Raw genomic sequence first — 15391 nt, forward strand, 5'->3', positions numbered from 1 at the left:
AAAGGAAATATTGAATACGGCCTGTCATTACATTACATTACATTGCTTTGATTTTTATCACATCACTTCGATTTATATAAGCTGATGCTCGAGCGAGGACACAATTAACAAAATATTATGCAATATTATCAAAGAATTTCTATTATTTTTCTCCCCATTAATTTTTTCATCTTTTTGTCTGAACTCTGGAAGTTGTTAATGCTATTTAATGGCATTTATTTACATCGATGAATAATGAATTAACGCAGGGGTGAGTAATAAATTCTCCCATTTGAAACCCTAATTCCCTCCATCCGAATCCCTCGTCTAGCTCTGACACCATTTCTCTCCTCTCCCTCCTTAGTTGGCGAACTAGCGACCGGAATTGATTCTCTGGCCTCCAATTCGACGCGAGATTGCGGTAATTTTCGGTCCCTCAGTTGCTCCAGTGATCCATTGATAGTAGGCGCCCCTTCATGATGGAGGATGAACTGTATTCGTCGTCAGATTCTTTGCCTGAGCTGCTCTGTCTTTGTATTTCGTAGAGCTCTCGGTTTTGCTTTTGATTCTGGTTCCGTTTTTCAATTTTCGTCATTTTTCCCCGAAATTTGATGCATCTAGGCGTAATTTGCCTTAATTTGTCTCATCATTTTGGTCATAAAACTAAGCAAGAATTCTCCAAGCTTCAGTTCTTACGCTATAGAGCTTTCGCCAGTGCCCTGTCTCCGGTCCTTTCAATGGAGAAGAAAGAACGGAAGATTTCTCGTATCGAAAATGAAGAATGTATTCTGAACTGGCAATCATGTTCATAGCAGTAATGCTATAATATTAGATTGAACTTCTGAAGGAAAGAGAATTGACTTGAACTTCTGCATAAAATTTATATGATGATATTGGTGTTTTCCTGCGGCGTTCTTCGCGTTTTAGATGCTGGTCGCTCGAGAGCTGAGATAGGAACATTTGCACATAAGAAAAGATGGATATATATTTTATTTTGTGGATTCCTTGCAGAAGATGAAACTTAATTGACATCTGAGGGCCGCCATTAACGTTTGAAACTTTGTCGAAGCCAAAAAACTTCTTGATTTTAATATAGAACAGTCCTGATACATATTAGGCTCATTTTTTTATTCTTAATCTTTTGCTTAGCGGTAAATAATATTCTACTGTAGATTCTCACAGATGGGATGTCTTGCTAGCTGGTGATGTAGACATTAGTACATTCAGTTAGAATTTCTTCTTGGCTCTGTTGGTTGTAAAATCGTATTGTTGAGGTATTGGGGTTTACTGAGATTGTTATCTCCTGACAGCGACTGATGAGATTCTTAGCATAATATAGGAAGAGAAGGGTCTGTATGAGCGTTTTAGTGTGATATTGAACAAGAAGGAATTAAAGAAGTTGGATGTTTATACTCCATTTCGTCTTCGAGACTTCTTTTGAGTGTGTTCCCTGTATTTTCTTAAAGTTTTGTGGCTAAATGATTTGAGTTCTTTTTCTATTACGACACCATCAGCTCAGATGGATGCAGAAGATGATCATCAACACAAGCAAGAGCGCTCGAGGACTAGGTGGACAGCAGCTCTCGACAAGATCTTTGCTGACTTGATTGTGAAGCAAATTCAGCTTGGCAATAGACCGGACAATTACTTCGACAAGAAGACATGGAACACTATACGTGAGGAGTTCAATCGGCAAACAGATCTTAATTTCAATAACAATCAGCTGAGGAAGCATTTGGACGTCCTGAGGACGCGATTTCATAATCTCAAGTCTTCATTAGATCAGAATGAGTTCACCATGGATGATACTTATGTTATTGGGTTTGATCTCTGGGAAGATATCGGGGTAACTCTTTTAACTCTTATTTCTTTTCTTCGCTCTTTGCACAGAATCAAACTCTTGATAGATTGTTCTCTTAGACACAGCCAAGGAATGAATCTGCAAAGATAAGGGACTGCCCCATATATGGGCAACTATGCACAATATTCACGGAGTCAGCTGTAGAAGGAAAATATGCACAATCAAGCCACTATGAGGAAATTGATAAGCCCACTGGACCAGACTTGACCACAGCTCCTAGCCCAGAAACACCTGCAGAAAAGGTCTCAAAATCCAACTCCAACAAGAAAAAGAAACGACCATTAGAAGCTGAACAGAGCAGCTGTCCAGAGGAGCAGGTCAGGAGGGACCAGGAAATCCTCGATAAGATGGGCCATGCCATGATGGAGATGGTCAATGCTTCAAAGTCCATGAGAACAGAGGAAAAGGCACTGAAGGAGGATTTCTACTCGATAGAGAAGTGTATAAGGGCGTTAGATGAGATCGAGGGCATTGAGGATAGGGTGTACTTCGCTGCTCTTGATCTCTTCGAGGAACCAAGCTTGAGGGAGACCTTTGTTTCTCTGAAGGGTCACAAGATCAGGTTGACCTGGTTGCAGGGGAAGTGTGACAAGGCTATGGCTGCACAAACATTGATGACTTGATCTTCCTTTTGGCCATTTTAGGAGTGTAAATGCTTTCTCTCTCTCTCTTTCTTTTGGATGCTGTACAGAGCTTTTGCATTCTTTTTGCTCATTACAGGCCATTTTGTTCATAGCTTTCCGATCAACTGGGAGCTGTTGGGAAACAGATAATTTGGGTTCATCAGCTGTCTTTGAGCTCCCTGGATCGCTTACTTCAGTTTGGCAATCGTCTTTTGGGTTATGCCTCCTAATATATCAATCCAATCACATTGACGAATTGATAAGTAGTATTAAGTGAGATCACAATGATCCTTAACTTATCAGTTGGGACTAATTCTGGCTCAAGGGTCGGTTTTGCTCTGGTGACTAAGTGTTTGAAATGTTTTCCATCTTCTTCGTTGTATACCGTGTATCTTAATATTTGGAAGTCTATCGACTGCCAGCGTGGCAGATCTCTCCAATGCGCTTGCTTTCTTGCAACGCACACGTTGTTGAGAAACGCTTTATCACACCGTCGACGATGCTCCACTCGTTGCATCTCAGCCGTCAAAATAGTCAATCGTCTGGTCCCACAGTTGGCCTAATACCCTGCAACCGACTGCACACAATCACTGCCAAGTGGTAGTTTCGTAATTCCGGTCCCATACCTCCGAAGCGTCGATCTTTTAACTCTCGTCTCCTTCGTATTAACACAGAAGAACACACCGAACTCTTCTCCCCCTCCCTCTCTCCCTCTGTCTCCCCTCTTCGTCGCCGGATCGCTCTTGCTGTGATTGGATCTCCGAGGATCTCAACTCTCCGGACCAGCAGCGATATCGATCGAAAATGGTACGTGCTTCATCTCCGCGCGACTCCGATTCTCAATCGCCTGTCATGCTAGAAACAACTTAGATCTGGTGAAATTAGGCTTCGATTTGATGCGAGTATGCAATTTCGAATTGGCTAGTCCCAATCGCGTTTTTTGAGGAGCTGAAAATGGATATGAGGTTCCGGATCAGTGTTCCTCTGAGCTGTATGCCGCGAAACTCAGAGAGATGAAGTCATAGATTAATGGCGATACTGTTTCTGCTCATTGTGCGGAATTGAAATGGAAATGGCGATGCTTGTTTACGAAATAGTAGGAGGAAACAATTGAGCTCGTGTGAGCTCATTCTTGTCTTCAGCTTCAATTTATTTCACATTTTCTCGGTTATCAATAAATGGAGAGATCTGGTTTCTGATCGGGGACTGATGACTTGTTTTTGTGGTTTGTGTATTGACAGCCTCTCAGACTCGAAATCAAGGTGAGCTCATTTTTATCATTTTGGCAGTAGATCTTCATTTCTTTTGCATAGTTTTGAATTGTTCTGCTGATATCTGTTTATGATTTGTGCTTATATCAGAGAAAACTTGCTCAACGGTCGGAAAGAGTCAAGTCCGTAGATCTACATCCAACAGAACCATGGTGAGCTTCATGCTTCCCTATTCTTTAACGTGCCATAGTTCTGTATCATCACAATTTTCCACAAGTTGATATTAATGCCGTTTTACAATGTGGTGCTTACAGGATCCTAACAAGTTTGTATTCGGGAACAGTTTGTATCTGGAATTACCAGACACAGGTATGGGAGTGTGATTAGAATTTCTGTTATCATATCTGATACATATTTTTTTTGGCAGCTTCACTCTGCTGCAAAGTTTTTTCTTCAGAGAAAATTTGTAAAAGCGGTTAATATTTGTAGACATTTTGCTGGTGATTTATCTCATGGTTATTTTAAGTACATATCCATCAGCACTTCTTTTTTGGGGCGACTAGACAGTTGGCTTATGATATTATATATTTGATCCAACTGAAACACATTTTACCATAAGAAAATTAATGTTGTGGAACGATTTGAAGAATTCTTCTTGCATGCACTTTTTGGAATGATGATTAGCTTCTATTCAATGGGGAATCTTAAGAATCTTTGGCTAACTTAAATTTTGTGATTCTTCTCTAGACCATGGTGAAGTCTTTCGAAGTCACCGAGCTGCCAGGTACTTCATGATCCTTCATCCATTTGCTTTTGCAATTTTATTTTGTTGGAGAATCCCATGGCTATCTTCTCTCTCCTCTCTCTCTCTTCTGTAAATCTAAGGTTTTATGTAATGTTTGGTTGACTTATATCTCTGCAGTAAGGTCCGCGAAGTTCATTGCACGCAAGCAGTGGGTTGTTGCTGGAGCTGATGATATGTTTATTCGTGTATACAACTACAATACAATGGATAAGATTAAATTGTTTGAAGCACACACCGATTACATTAGGTGTGTGGCAGTCCACCCAACTCTTCCGTATGTGCTCTCCTCATCTGATGACATGCTGATTAAGCTTTGGGACTGGGAGAAGGGTTGGGTCTGTACTCAGATTTTCGAAGGTCACTCGCATTATGTGATGCAAGTGACGTTTAACCCAAAAGACACCAATACATTTGCCAGTGCATCTCTTGATCGCACAATAAAGGTATATATTACTGGTTGCTCTTGTTGCTGAGTCTGGTTTTGCTGTTCTGGTAGTCTAATCTTCTTTCAGTTGGTTAATTTTCTCATGACTTGCTTATTTACCAGATTTGGAATCTTGGATCTCCTGATCCTAATTTTACGCTAGATGCCCATCAGAAAGGCGTGAACTGTGTGGACTACTTTACAGGGGGTGATAAACCATATCTCATCACCGGCTCTGATGATCACACAGCTAAGGTTTGTCAAACAATTTGATAAACTGTAGGCATTGAGGTTTGAATTATTCTGAGTCAATCATATAAAAACAGGTCTGGGATTACCAAACAAAAAGTTGCGTCCAGACGCTTGATGGCCACACTCATAATGTCTCTGCTGTATGTTTTCATCCCGACCTTCCGATCATTATTACCGGTTCTGAGGATGGTACTGTTCGCATCTGGCATTCTACCACATACAGGTTAGTATGAGGAGCAATAAGCTTGATAACAACTGGCAATTTTAATGTCAAATCTCGTTTCTTCTTTTCTTTTTCTCAGTCCAATCATGTTATTTTACAGGCTTGAGAACACATTGAATTATGGTCTTGAAAGAGTTTGGGCAATCGGATATATGAAGGGCTCACGGCGGTAAGGGGCTGGAATATTCTATTTTATCTTCAGCGGTTTTCCTTTTTACCCAGATAAAGTTGAATGCTTGCATAAGAGTACCTTGCTGCGTTTTAAGAGGTGCTTTTTCTTTGATTTTGCTAATTTACTTCAACTATGCAAAAAAAAAAAAAAAAAGAACTTCAGAAATATACATGAACTTGTATTATTTTCTATTTTATTTATCAGTTTCCTTGCAATGTCTGTCGGGTATATTCACCTCAAAGCTTCTGGAGAGTGGATAAGCTTCTGGAGAGTGGATGTATATGTGTTTTGACACTCGCTGTATTTTGCAGTGTTGTGATTGGTTATGATGAAGGAACCATTATGGTGAAAATTGGACGGGAAGTGCCTGTTGCTAGTATGGACAACAGTGGGAAGATCATCTGGGCTAAGCATAATGAAATTCAAACTGTGAACATTAAGAGTGTTGGAGCAGATTTTGAGGTTTGAAATTGATCTGTAACAATATTGTATTGCTAATGGAATTATATTTGTTGAGAGTCATTTATGGTTAGTTATATGTGTAGGTTACAGATGGAGAAAGATTGCCTCTGGCTGTTAAGGAGCTGGGAACATGCGATCTTTATCCCCAGGTGAGTAGCATTCTTTCTCCCCTTCCTTCTATTGGGTTGTCAACTGTGGTGACTCACACTATAAGAGGTATTGCTAAATTTACAATAAGGACAAATCAATGCTCCATTGTTTAACTGGAATGTGAAATTTTCTGCTAGAAACAAAAAGCCTTCCCCTTGTCTACCTCCACTTTTAGAGTGAACTCCAAATAGAAGAGAGACTGTCTATTCTTGGATTTTTGACAAAATATTTGAGTTTCAAGCAGACTGGTTGATGTTTAGATATCTACTAGGGCTCTATATGACATGGATTATTATTTTGTTCTCTTCGATAAGGCATAGTTTGATGGTTCTTTCTCCCCTCTTCAGAGCTTAAAACACAATCCAAATGGGAGGTTTGTTGTTGTCTGTGGAGATGGTGAATACATTATTTATACAGCCCTTGCATGGAGAAACCGTTCATTTGGTTCAGCACTGGAATTTGCTTGGTCCTCTGATGGAGAATATGCTGCTAGAGAAAGTACCTCAAAGATTAAGATCTTCAGTAAAAATTTCCAGGTTTGTTTTCTTTCATATCAGTGGGACTAGCCTTTATTGATGATCTGATGACCTTTATCCAGAAAACTGTTTGGTCATACTGTTTCTGTAACCTTTTATTGTCTTCTCTGAAAAGAATGAATGGAAGCCGACATATTATGCTCCTACATTATAAATATTAATCTGGATGCTTGAATGATGAATAGGTTAAATTTTAGAAGTTGAAATGCTACTTTATATTCTGCTTTAATGTGCTTTTTGGTTTGAAGAGATAAGATTCATTCCTTTCTTCTTGCATGTGGATGTATTCTAACTGGCATGTTGAATTTCAGGAGAAGAGGAGTGTCCGGCCAACCTTTTCTGCTGAACGAATTTATGGTGGAACCTTGTTGGCTATGTGCTCAAATGACTTTATCTGCTTCTATGATTGGGCAGAATGCAGATTAATTAGAAGAATTGATGTTACCGTGAAAGTAAGCACCATTATCACTACTTTATAGTGAACTTCTGTTAACGCTCGTTGTCAGTTTGCTTTATGTACTAATATCATTACTCATTTGCACCTTTCAGAATCTGTATTGGGCTGATAGTGGTGATTTAGTAGCCATTGCCAGTGATACATCATTCTACATCCTGAAATACAATGTAAGTATAGTTTCTTGGATCTCCTCATAGAATGTCTGCGGAATTTCTTTTCTTGAGGCTGTACAATTCCTGTTTTGACTGATTGAGTTGGAACTTCTTGCTATTTTGCAGCGCGATATAGTTTCTTCATATCTGGACAGTGGGAGACCTGTAGATGAGCAGGGAGTTGAAGATGCATTTGAGCTGCTTCATGAAGTCAATGAACGTGTGAGGACTGGAATTTGGGTTGGTGACTGTTTCATTTATAACAACTCTTCTTGGCGGCTAAATTACTGCATTGGTGGTGAGGTATGATGCACCCATCCCTCTTTTGCCTTCTGACTTCTCTTCTCCTTTCCCCGTCTCAACAATAGTTAAATGTTTTTTCTTCTCTCTCTCTCTCTCTTTATTTTTTTATTTTTGTGCTGACTGATGGTGTCACTATTTCAGGTCACCACCATGTATCATTTGGATCGGCCCATGTACTTGTTGGGATATCTTGCCAACCAAAGCCGGGTGTATCTAATTGATAAAGAATTTAAGTGAGTATTGTTAGCACATTGTTGGAACTAAAGTTGGTTTCAGTATCATCATATTTATAATAAATTGTTTTGCTTCTCTTTTCTGCAGTGTCATGGGATACACATTGCTTCTAAGTCTGATAGAGTACAAGACACTGGTGATGCGTGGTGATTTTGAAAGGGCCAATGCTCTTTTGCCTTCTATCCCTAAAGAGCATCACAACAGGTACATCAAATCTCTGAAATCATGGTTGTAAAGATTCGGCACGGGATGATATTGGTTAGACGGGATGACTAATTGTATATTAATTGATTTGGCTATCTTATTTGAAACATGCTTTTTCTGATATCTTGAGATATTTTCTTGATATGTTGATATTTGCCTACTTAATAAGTTGCTCTAGTCTTCAGTTGCTTTACTGATTTTTTGCCCTTGCTGTCAGTCTTTTAGCCTTTTCCAGGGAATTCATCTCTTCTCTGATGTTGCAAAATGCCAACAGCCAAGAGATATTAATTAAACATGATTTTGTTCTTTTACCCTCTATCCCAGTGTTCTTTTTCCAGAATTTCCTTTAGTGGTTCAGATATTTTCTATTATGATGTGAAATTAAGTAATACGTTCTTGGTGGATTTTAACTTGGAAAGTCACATTTAATTTTAGTGTTGCTCGTTTCTTGGAGTCTCGAGGCATGGTAGAGGATGCACTTGAAGTGGCCACGGATCCTGATTATAGGTTCGAGCTGGCTATTCAGCTCGGTAGACTTGAAATTGCAAAGGTGAGCATAGAAGTCTATTGGGTGAAATTACGTGTCACTGTTAAAAACTTGAGAATCGGATTCTTCTTTTACTTTTCTTCCTTACATGTTGATTTAATTTTGCACATTTTCTGAATCAATCCCTCCTTTATTGCAGGATATAGCAACTGAGGTCCAAAGCGAGTCTAAATGGAAGCAGTTGGGTGACTTAGCTATGTCAACTGGAAAGGTCTATTTTGCATCAATCGAATTTTTGAGATTCTTTTTTTTTTTTTTTAGGGTCAAACTTGCAGTCTCTTCATTGCTTTATTTGTTGATATATTTATCTGAATTACTCACTAGACTTGATGTTATGCAGTTGGAAATGGCTGAGGAATGCATGAAACACGCAACTGACCTGAGTGGTTTGCTACTGCTTTATTCTTCACTGGGAGATGCTGAAGGAATTTCAAAACTCGCATCCCTTGCAAAAGAGCAAGGAAAGAACAACGTAGCGTTCCTGTGCTTATTCATGCTGGGTAAATTAGAGGAGTGTCTACAGCTGTTGGTGGAAAGGCAAGTCTAGCAATATCTACCTCTATTAGTAACCGAGAAGTCATAAAATAACAATGAAGCATTTCTTTTCAGCAATCGGATACCTGAGGCTGCTTTGATGGCCCGATCTTATCTCCCAAGTAAAGTTTCTGAAATTGTTGCCATTTGGAGAAAGGACCTTAACAAGGTAACTAGTTTCTTCTGTTATTAATTTTGCCACAGTTGATGAGACCTTAACAAGGTAACTCATGGATCATCAAGTATGGATGGTTTCTAACTATCTATCTTTTGCTTCATTTATCCATATATTCTAGATTTCCTTGTCCTTTTACTGATCTGAACCATGTTAAGATATATCTTCTAGCATCAGTTTCTGATTTGTAGGACCAGAGTAACAGATCTTTAATTATTTATACAGGTTAATCCTAAAGCTGCTGAATCATTGGCTGACCCTGAAGAATATCCTAACCTGTTTGATGATTGGCAAGTGGCTGTTTCTGTTGAATCTAAAGCCGCTGAGACAAGGTACTTGAATAAAGCTTTTGAATCATCTCCATGAACATAGGAGTGAAGGTATTTAATAATTTTGAATCATCTCTTCATGAAGATTGGAGTGCAATGATTACTTATTTTGCTACTGCATCATCATGTCTGTTGTGCATTTATTGGCACAGCACATGTTGCACCAATTGTTTTTGCTTTTCTTTTACTAGTCTTCCATTACTTGAAATTTGAATATGATTTTTTTTGTTACGTTAAAAATTTGTGCCGATCTTTTGCGAAATGCACTCTGATTTGAACACTCTTGCTGACAGTTCGTCTATGTGTTCTACAGGGGTGTCTATCCTCATGCAAATGAGTACGTAAATTATTCAGACAGATCGAAAATACCTCTTGTCGAGGCTTTCAAAAACATGCAGGTGGAAGAAGAGGAGGAAGAACCTGCGGAAAATGGTGACTTGAGCTATGAGGTATAATTTGCTTGATATGATGTTTGGGGCGTGTCCAAAACTGATGTTTTATCAATGGATATTGTGCCTTTTGATTTTGAATGTTGTCTGGCAGGATTTGATTTGATTACCTGATCTTAATCATTCTGGCAATCATTTGGTTTGTTTGTTGGTTAATTTTTCTCTAATCTTCAAGGAATAAATACCCGAGGAACTAGCACCTCTCTTTTGCCTCCTATTAGAAGGCTACGTTGTGCTCTTTTCGTATTGTGGATGCTTATTGAAATCTCCTGGTGATTGAATATGTAACCGATATTCTGATCGTGCAATACCTCTATAGGCTACTGAAGAGAATGGAGAGCAGCAGAATGGGGAGGAGCAGAATGCAGAAGAAGGGAGCCAAGAAGAGGCCGTTGTGGTGGATGCTGATTCCACTGATGGTGCGGTACTTGTTAATGGCAACGAGGGCGAAGAAGAGTGGGGTACGAACAATGAAGGAACCCCATCGGCCTAAAAAGCAAATTGGGTTGGACCAGTGTGAAAATCCAAATTTTGTCTCTGGTGATTAATATATTCTAAAGTGCATCTCTAACTCCCATTTCCATGAGTCATTGTCTGGATTGTCCTTTCAAAGTTGCTATTGCTGCTTAACCTTCAAAATGTTGGTGTCAGATGATCTGCTTTTGAGAACATACAATGGTTCTTTCGAACAGTCAGAAAGCTTTTGTTAGTTCTAGTAAACACAACGGTGACATTGTTTCTCTTAAGTTGATTTTTTTTTTCCCCTTTTGAGCTAATGGTTTCCCGTTTCACAACTTATGGCACATTAGCTCTTAATCTATTTTTCACTGGTTAAATCTTTACTTGATTATGTGATGGCTCAGTGGCTATTTCTCTACTGATGTTCCTTCTTCTTCGTTGTACAACAGTTATTACTCAACACCACTAGTTGTGACTAGAGGAAATCAAGTCCGGCTTCCCTACCAAGGTAAGTTATGACTTGCTTCAGTTCATGTATCTGTAGATATCGGAAATGGCTCTGAAAGTTGTTCAGAATAACTTGCTTCTTAAGGATGTCTCATATCAAGAACATGGAGGATTAGTTTTTTGCCTTAAAACCATTCTTTTTTGAAAATTTTGCAATCTCTCTTCCCGAAAAAGGAATTTGTTACTTGCAGTATATTACATTTTTAGTGAATCTCAGATATGAGTATACGAATTCACTGGTCTTTTGTGCTTGGCAGGTCTCATAGATGTAGCTCCATGAGGCGATTGTCGGGGTCAATTGCCATTCATTTCCCTAGTGGTGTATCAATTGTAGTGAATTGGTTTTTGTTTTTGGCATTGGATCACATAGTATAAAAGAGAGTTCCTTAGCCTTAGCGACTGTTATGATTTCTCTTTTCTTAGCATATATTGTATTCTTTGAGGCCCTCTTTCACCCTCTTTTCACACCATTTGTGCCATTGTGTATGTAGAAGAAGTTTCAACTCGAGCGATGACCATTAATCTCTCTCCCCTTACAATTTTCCAAATTTCTTCCAACGTGAAACTAGCAGTACTCTGTTCCCGAGCTTTTCGTCCTCACAAGATCAAGCTAGATAACTGGAGCAATGAATCCCCCAGTAGCTATTACAACAGTGATTTAGCTCATAAATTCCGATATTCTATATTCAGTTCTGGTACTCCTGAGTTGATGTCAGACATGTATGAACCGCAGCTGGCATTTTCTGTTTGGGTCTAACTTTATGACAGTGATGCACTGAGAATTTTGCACTGCCAAGGTCGGTATAATATTAGATCAATGAGATTACTTATCCCATGGAATAGTGAGTGAAGACCTCTGCCCTCACAGTCATTCCATGTCCCCATATTTATACTGAGTTGTCAGCTTCCGCTGTGTATCACTTGATATGTCAAATCTCAATGATTCCGGACCAATTCAAGTTTAAGCACTGTTGATTTATTAAGGAGTAAAGTTCTTCAAACATAAACATTCTTCATTGAGAATGGATTCGAGACCTCATTTGAGGGAACAAGTGCTTTATCATCGAAATCAATTCATATTGACCCGCTCCGATTCAGTAACACATGCATCTGGAGTAGGCCCATTTACGGGCCTCTTGTTGACATTCAAAATGGAGTTAAAAGCGAGAGCACATACCACCGAGGCCTAGCGGCCTGGTGGTAAGGTTTGGGGCAATTGCCTTGGACGATTTGAGTCTTTTCATGTGCAACTTATCCTAAGGCAAAGAGTCTTGTACGTAGCCAAGAATGTCTCTGTAGGGGGTGTACACAAACAGGGAAAGCTCATTTAAGTTGTCCCCTGCTGACCATTTAGCACTACAAAAGCTCCCTATTTTTGTTAAAAAAAAAGAAGCTAGAACACGTATCATTATACAACAAGGCTACTGGGATTTTGTAATTCTTTTTTTTTTTGGTCAATTATTATATGATGATGAGTTGGACAGCGAAAAGGAATTTTTTTTTAGCACTATTAGTGAAATTACACGTGCATGCACGTGAATGTTCTTTAATTAAGTTAAAACACATAATACTCAAATGATATAATTATATGCTTGTATAAGGATACCATACTCAGGTGGGCTGTTGGTTTCAGGAAAAGGAAACTTGAAAGAAAATGGTCACCCTCGAGTTTATATATGTAAAAATTTATTTCATTTAATTAAATTCATATTGGATTTTTTCAATTTACACTTTATAATTAGAAAAACAAACAAACAGTACACATTAGACTTCATCTAAGGCACAAGAGTAAATGTAATTTCACTTCTTTTATTTTATTTATACTAGTATATAAAGCCGGGGATTCCGCTTTCCGACTCACTTCTGTTTTCCAAAATCATCCTTACTATTTGCTGTTCAATTATTTAGGACCATCAGATTTGGGGCAAAAAAGTAAAAGCAGAAGAAAAAACTACCCACTATTTTTTCTCCATTCACCCTATTTTCTCTCCCGTTCCCACTTTTTACTCTTTTTTCATCTCTCTTCCCTTTTTGGCCGCCCATCCCCAATTTTTGCAAATACAAATATATAATATCCCTATATTATAACCGATTGCCGCAGCAAAGCGCGGCCTTTGCCCATAGTACATATATATATATTATGGAATCTTTCCTTTACAATTTCATTGCCAGAACCACCCTCATATCTCACGTCGAAGCTTTCAGAAACCAAAAAGTAGTTAAATGTTTTTCCTCTCTTTTCTTTTGATTCATGCGTCAAATTGGGTCGTAGATTAGTTTAACTGAGCGATGGGTGTCACTGGTTTAATTCATGGCGTGTTCCATTTGGACAGTCCAATGAACTATATAAATGGGACGATCTAAGTGGAACATCGTTGTGACCTAAATGCGTGAGGACTGGAATATGGGTTGATCAGAGTCCCTTTGAAATTACTATTACTGCTAAACCTTCAAAATCATGATGTCAATTCCTCAGTTGATCTGCTCTTGAGTAACACAAGGACCATCCATTTCGTTTGTTTTTTTTTTCCTTCCCATTTCATATAGCTTGCCGCGCATTATATGTTCTTCATCCACTATCTATATTTTTATACGATATGATTATGTGATGGCCCACTGGCTATCTTTTTCTCCTAATTAATAACAATTCTTTCTTTCGTTGTTCGAGAGTTTTTACTCAACAATAATGTCACTTGCTTTGATCAGAGAAAATTAAGTTCCTGGCTGCTTCGTTAATCGCTTATTAATACCAAGGTGAGTTCACCTGCTTCTGTTCATTTCAACAGTATTATATGAGAAACGACTTAAAATATAATTCAGAAATCTATTCTTGGTTTGGAAATGGTTATAGAAACCTCTCTTCCCCGGTTTTGGAACTTGTTACTCGTCGCTGGAGTCTGGCCTTCTACCACACCTGAGGGGACGGTAGCCGGGATCTGCCTCCTTTTATAAGTGATACAAAGTTTAAGTGAGCATTATTTTCATATTTTTCGAACTTAAAATGGTTTTAGTTTTATAAGTATTATTCACACTTTTAGCATTTTGGGATAACGTTAGTTCTCATTTTGGTCGAGTATAAGACTTACACTATGTTTGGGAGTTTTTTCTGGGATGGAGAGGAGAGGGAAGGAGGGGAGAGGGAATGAGAGGAGAGGAAATGGAGGAAAATGAACTCCCTTGTTTGAGAGTAATTAACAAGGGAGAGGAGAGGAGAGGAGTGAAGACAAAAAAATATGTTACACAAATTAAAAAAAATTGCAAAAAGAGTTGTACAGAAAAGGGAGTAGAAAATACACGAGTTCCTCTAAATTCCTCCAATTTGGAGGGTTAAGAATTTCTTAACAATAGAGAAAAATGAAGAGAGATTGTTTCCCTCCAACTCCTTCCTTCTCCATTCTCTCCCCCTCAAATAAGTCTCTCAAATAAGGGATATACTCTCCCTCTAAATCCTCTCCCTCCAAATTGAACTCCCAAACACACCCTTAACTTATGCGTGGAGACTTGAACGGGGGCAATGTTGTTGTACTTTCTATTCCTAAAGCGCATGACGAGGTGTGATGCTCATTAGGAATTGAAGGTAAATTGTTATTGGTCCTCTCTAAGTCTCCGCGCATAATCAGTGTCTTCTACTCGAAACCTAATTAGAAGTCATGTGTATCCCATCACACCCAATATAAAATGCTTACATCATATTTATAATATACAGAAACTTTTCCAAGCCAAGAGACATTAAATAAACATGAATTTGTTCTTTTTACCCTCTACTCGAGCAATTTTTTTCCTTGATCTTTTTTGAGTGACTCAGATTTCTTTTACCCTTTCGGGCGGACTTTAACTTGGGAATCACGCATCAATTGCTAGTGTTACTCGAAGTTTCCCCGGTTGGGAGGAGAAAATTTTAAGTGATCCTACCTCACACTGACGTGATGAGGAAGAATCTATAAGAATTATTTAATAAAAAATAATTATGACAATTATCCGAGTGATTAGGATAAATTTTTTATATTATACAATTTAATCGGTATTTCCTCACATCACGTGACGAGGTAAGATCACTCAATAACTTCTCTCAGTTGGCGAGGCTTGATAGAAGATTCATCATTCACTTACTTGAGAACCATTTTTAACATTTTATGATACAATCCCTCCTTTATTGCAGGATATAGCAATTGAAGTGCAAAGTTAGTCTAATGGAAGCAGTTGGGTGAATTAGCTATATATGTAAATTATTGTTTGTTGTCCAGATTTTATCTTTTGATTTTGATCTTGATATTCGAAATCCCAACATGATTCGACTAATTTAGTTTCAGTCCGAATTGGCATACGTATTAGGGGATTAAAGC

General features: G+C 38.5%; 2 protein-coding genes across 6 annotated transcripts; both read left to right on the plus strand.

The window, feature by feature from the left end:
- The first annotated feature begins 176 nt into the window (after window positions 1-176).
- LOC116201725 (L10-interacting MYB domain-containing protein-like) lies at window positions 177-2693 on the plus strand. Of its 3 annotated transcripts, none has more exons than XM_031533114.1 (3): window positions 177-400; window positions 1494-1825; window positions 1906-2693. In XM_031533114.1, the coding sequence occupies exons 2-3, from the start codon at window positions 1499-1501 to the stop codon at window positions 2461-2463; spliced, it is 885 nt and encodes a 294-aa protein (XP_031388974.1). In that variant the 5' UTR covers window positions 177-400; window positions 1494-1498; the 3' UTR covers window positions 2464-2693. The 3 variants fall into 3 exon arrangements, with proteins under 3 accessions (XP_031388974.1, XP_031388972.1, XP_031388971.1); XM_031533112.1 differs by having other exon boundaries at window positions 212-400; window positions 1499-1825; window positions 1900-2693; XM_031533111.1 differs by having other exon boundaries at window positions 221-400; window positions 1900-2693.
- Window positions 2694-3116: 423 nt separating this feature from the next.
- LOC116201689 (coatomer subunit beta'-2-like) lies at window positions 3117-11579 on the plus strand. 3 transcript variants are annotated; one of them, XR_004155923.1, is made up of 26 exons: window positions 3117-3270; window positions 3705-3725; window positions 3825-3886; window positions 3989-4043; window positions 4422-4458; window positions 4597-4922; window positions 5027-5158; window positions 5230-5378; window positions 5479-5547; window positions 5862-6012; window positions 6096-6161; window positions 6510-6698; window positions 7010-7150; window positions 7248-7322; window positions 7434-7610; window positions 7752-7843; window positions 7932-8048; window positions 8484-8598; window positions 8735-8806; window positions 8936-9132; window positions 9205-9298; window positions 9530-9636; window positions 9947-10082; window positions 10402-10641; window positions 10991-11049; window positions 11306-11579. XR_004155923.1 is itself a non-coding variant. In XM_031533035.1 (26 exons), exons 1-25 carry the CDS (start codon window positions 3268-3270, stop codon window positions 11008-11010), a joined length of 2745 nt encoding a protein of 914 aa, XP_031388895.1. In that variant the 5' UTR covers window positions 3117-3267; the 3' UTR covers window positions 11011-11049; window positions 11306-11579. The 3 variants fall into 3 exon arrangements, 1 of the variants encoding a protein (XP_031388895.1); XR_004155922.1 differs by having other exon boundaries at window positions 10402-10622; XM_031533035.1 differs by having other exon boundaries at window positions 10402-10543.
- Window positions 11580-15391: the final 3812 nt, after the last annotated feature.

This window comes from Punica granatum, chromosome 3 (assembly GCF_007655135.1).
Source record: "Punica granatum isolate Tunisia-2019 chromosome 3, ASM765513v2, whole genome shotgun sequence".
NCBI lineage: Eukaryota > Viridiplantae > Streptophyta > Magnoliopsida > Myrtales > Lythraceae > Punica > Punica granatum.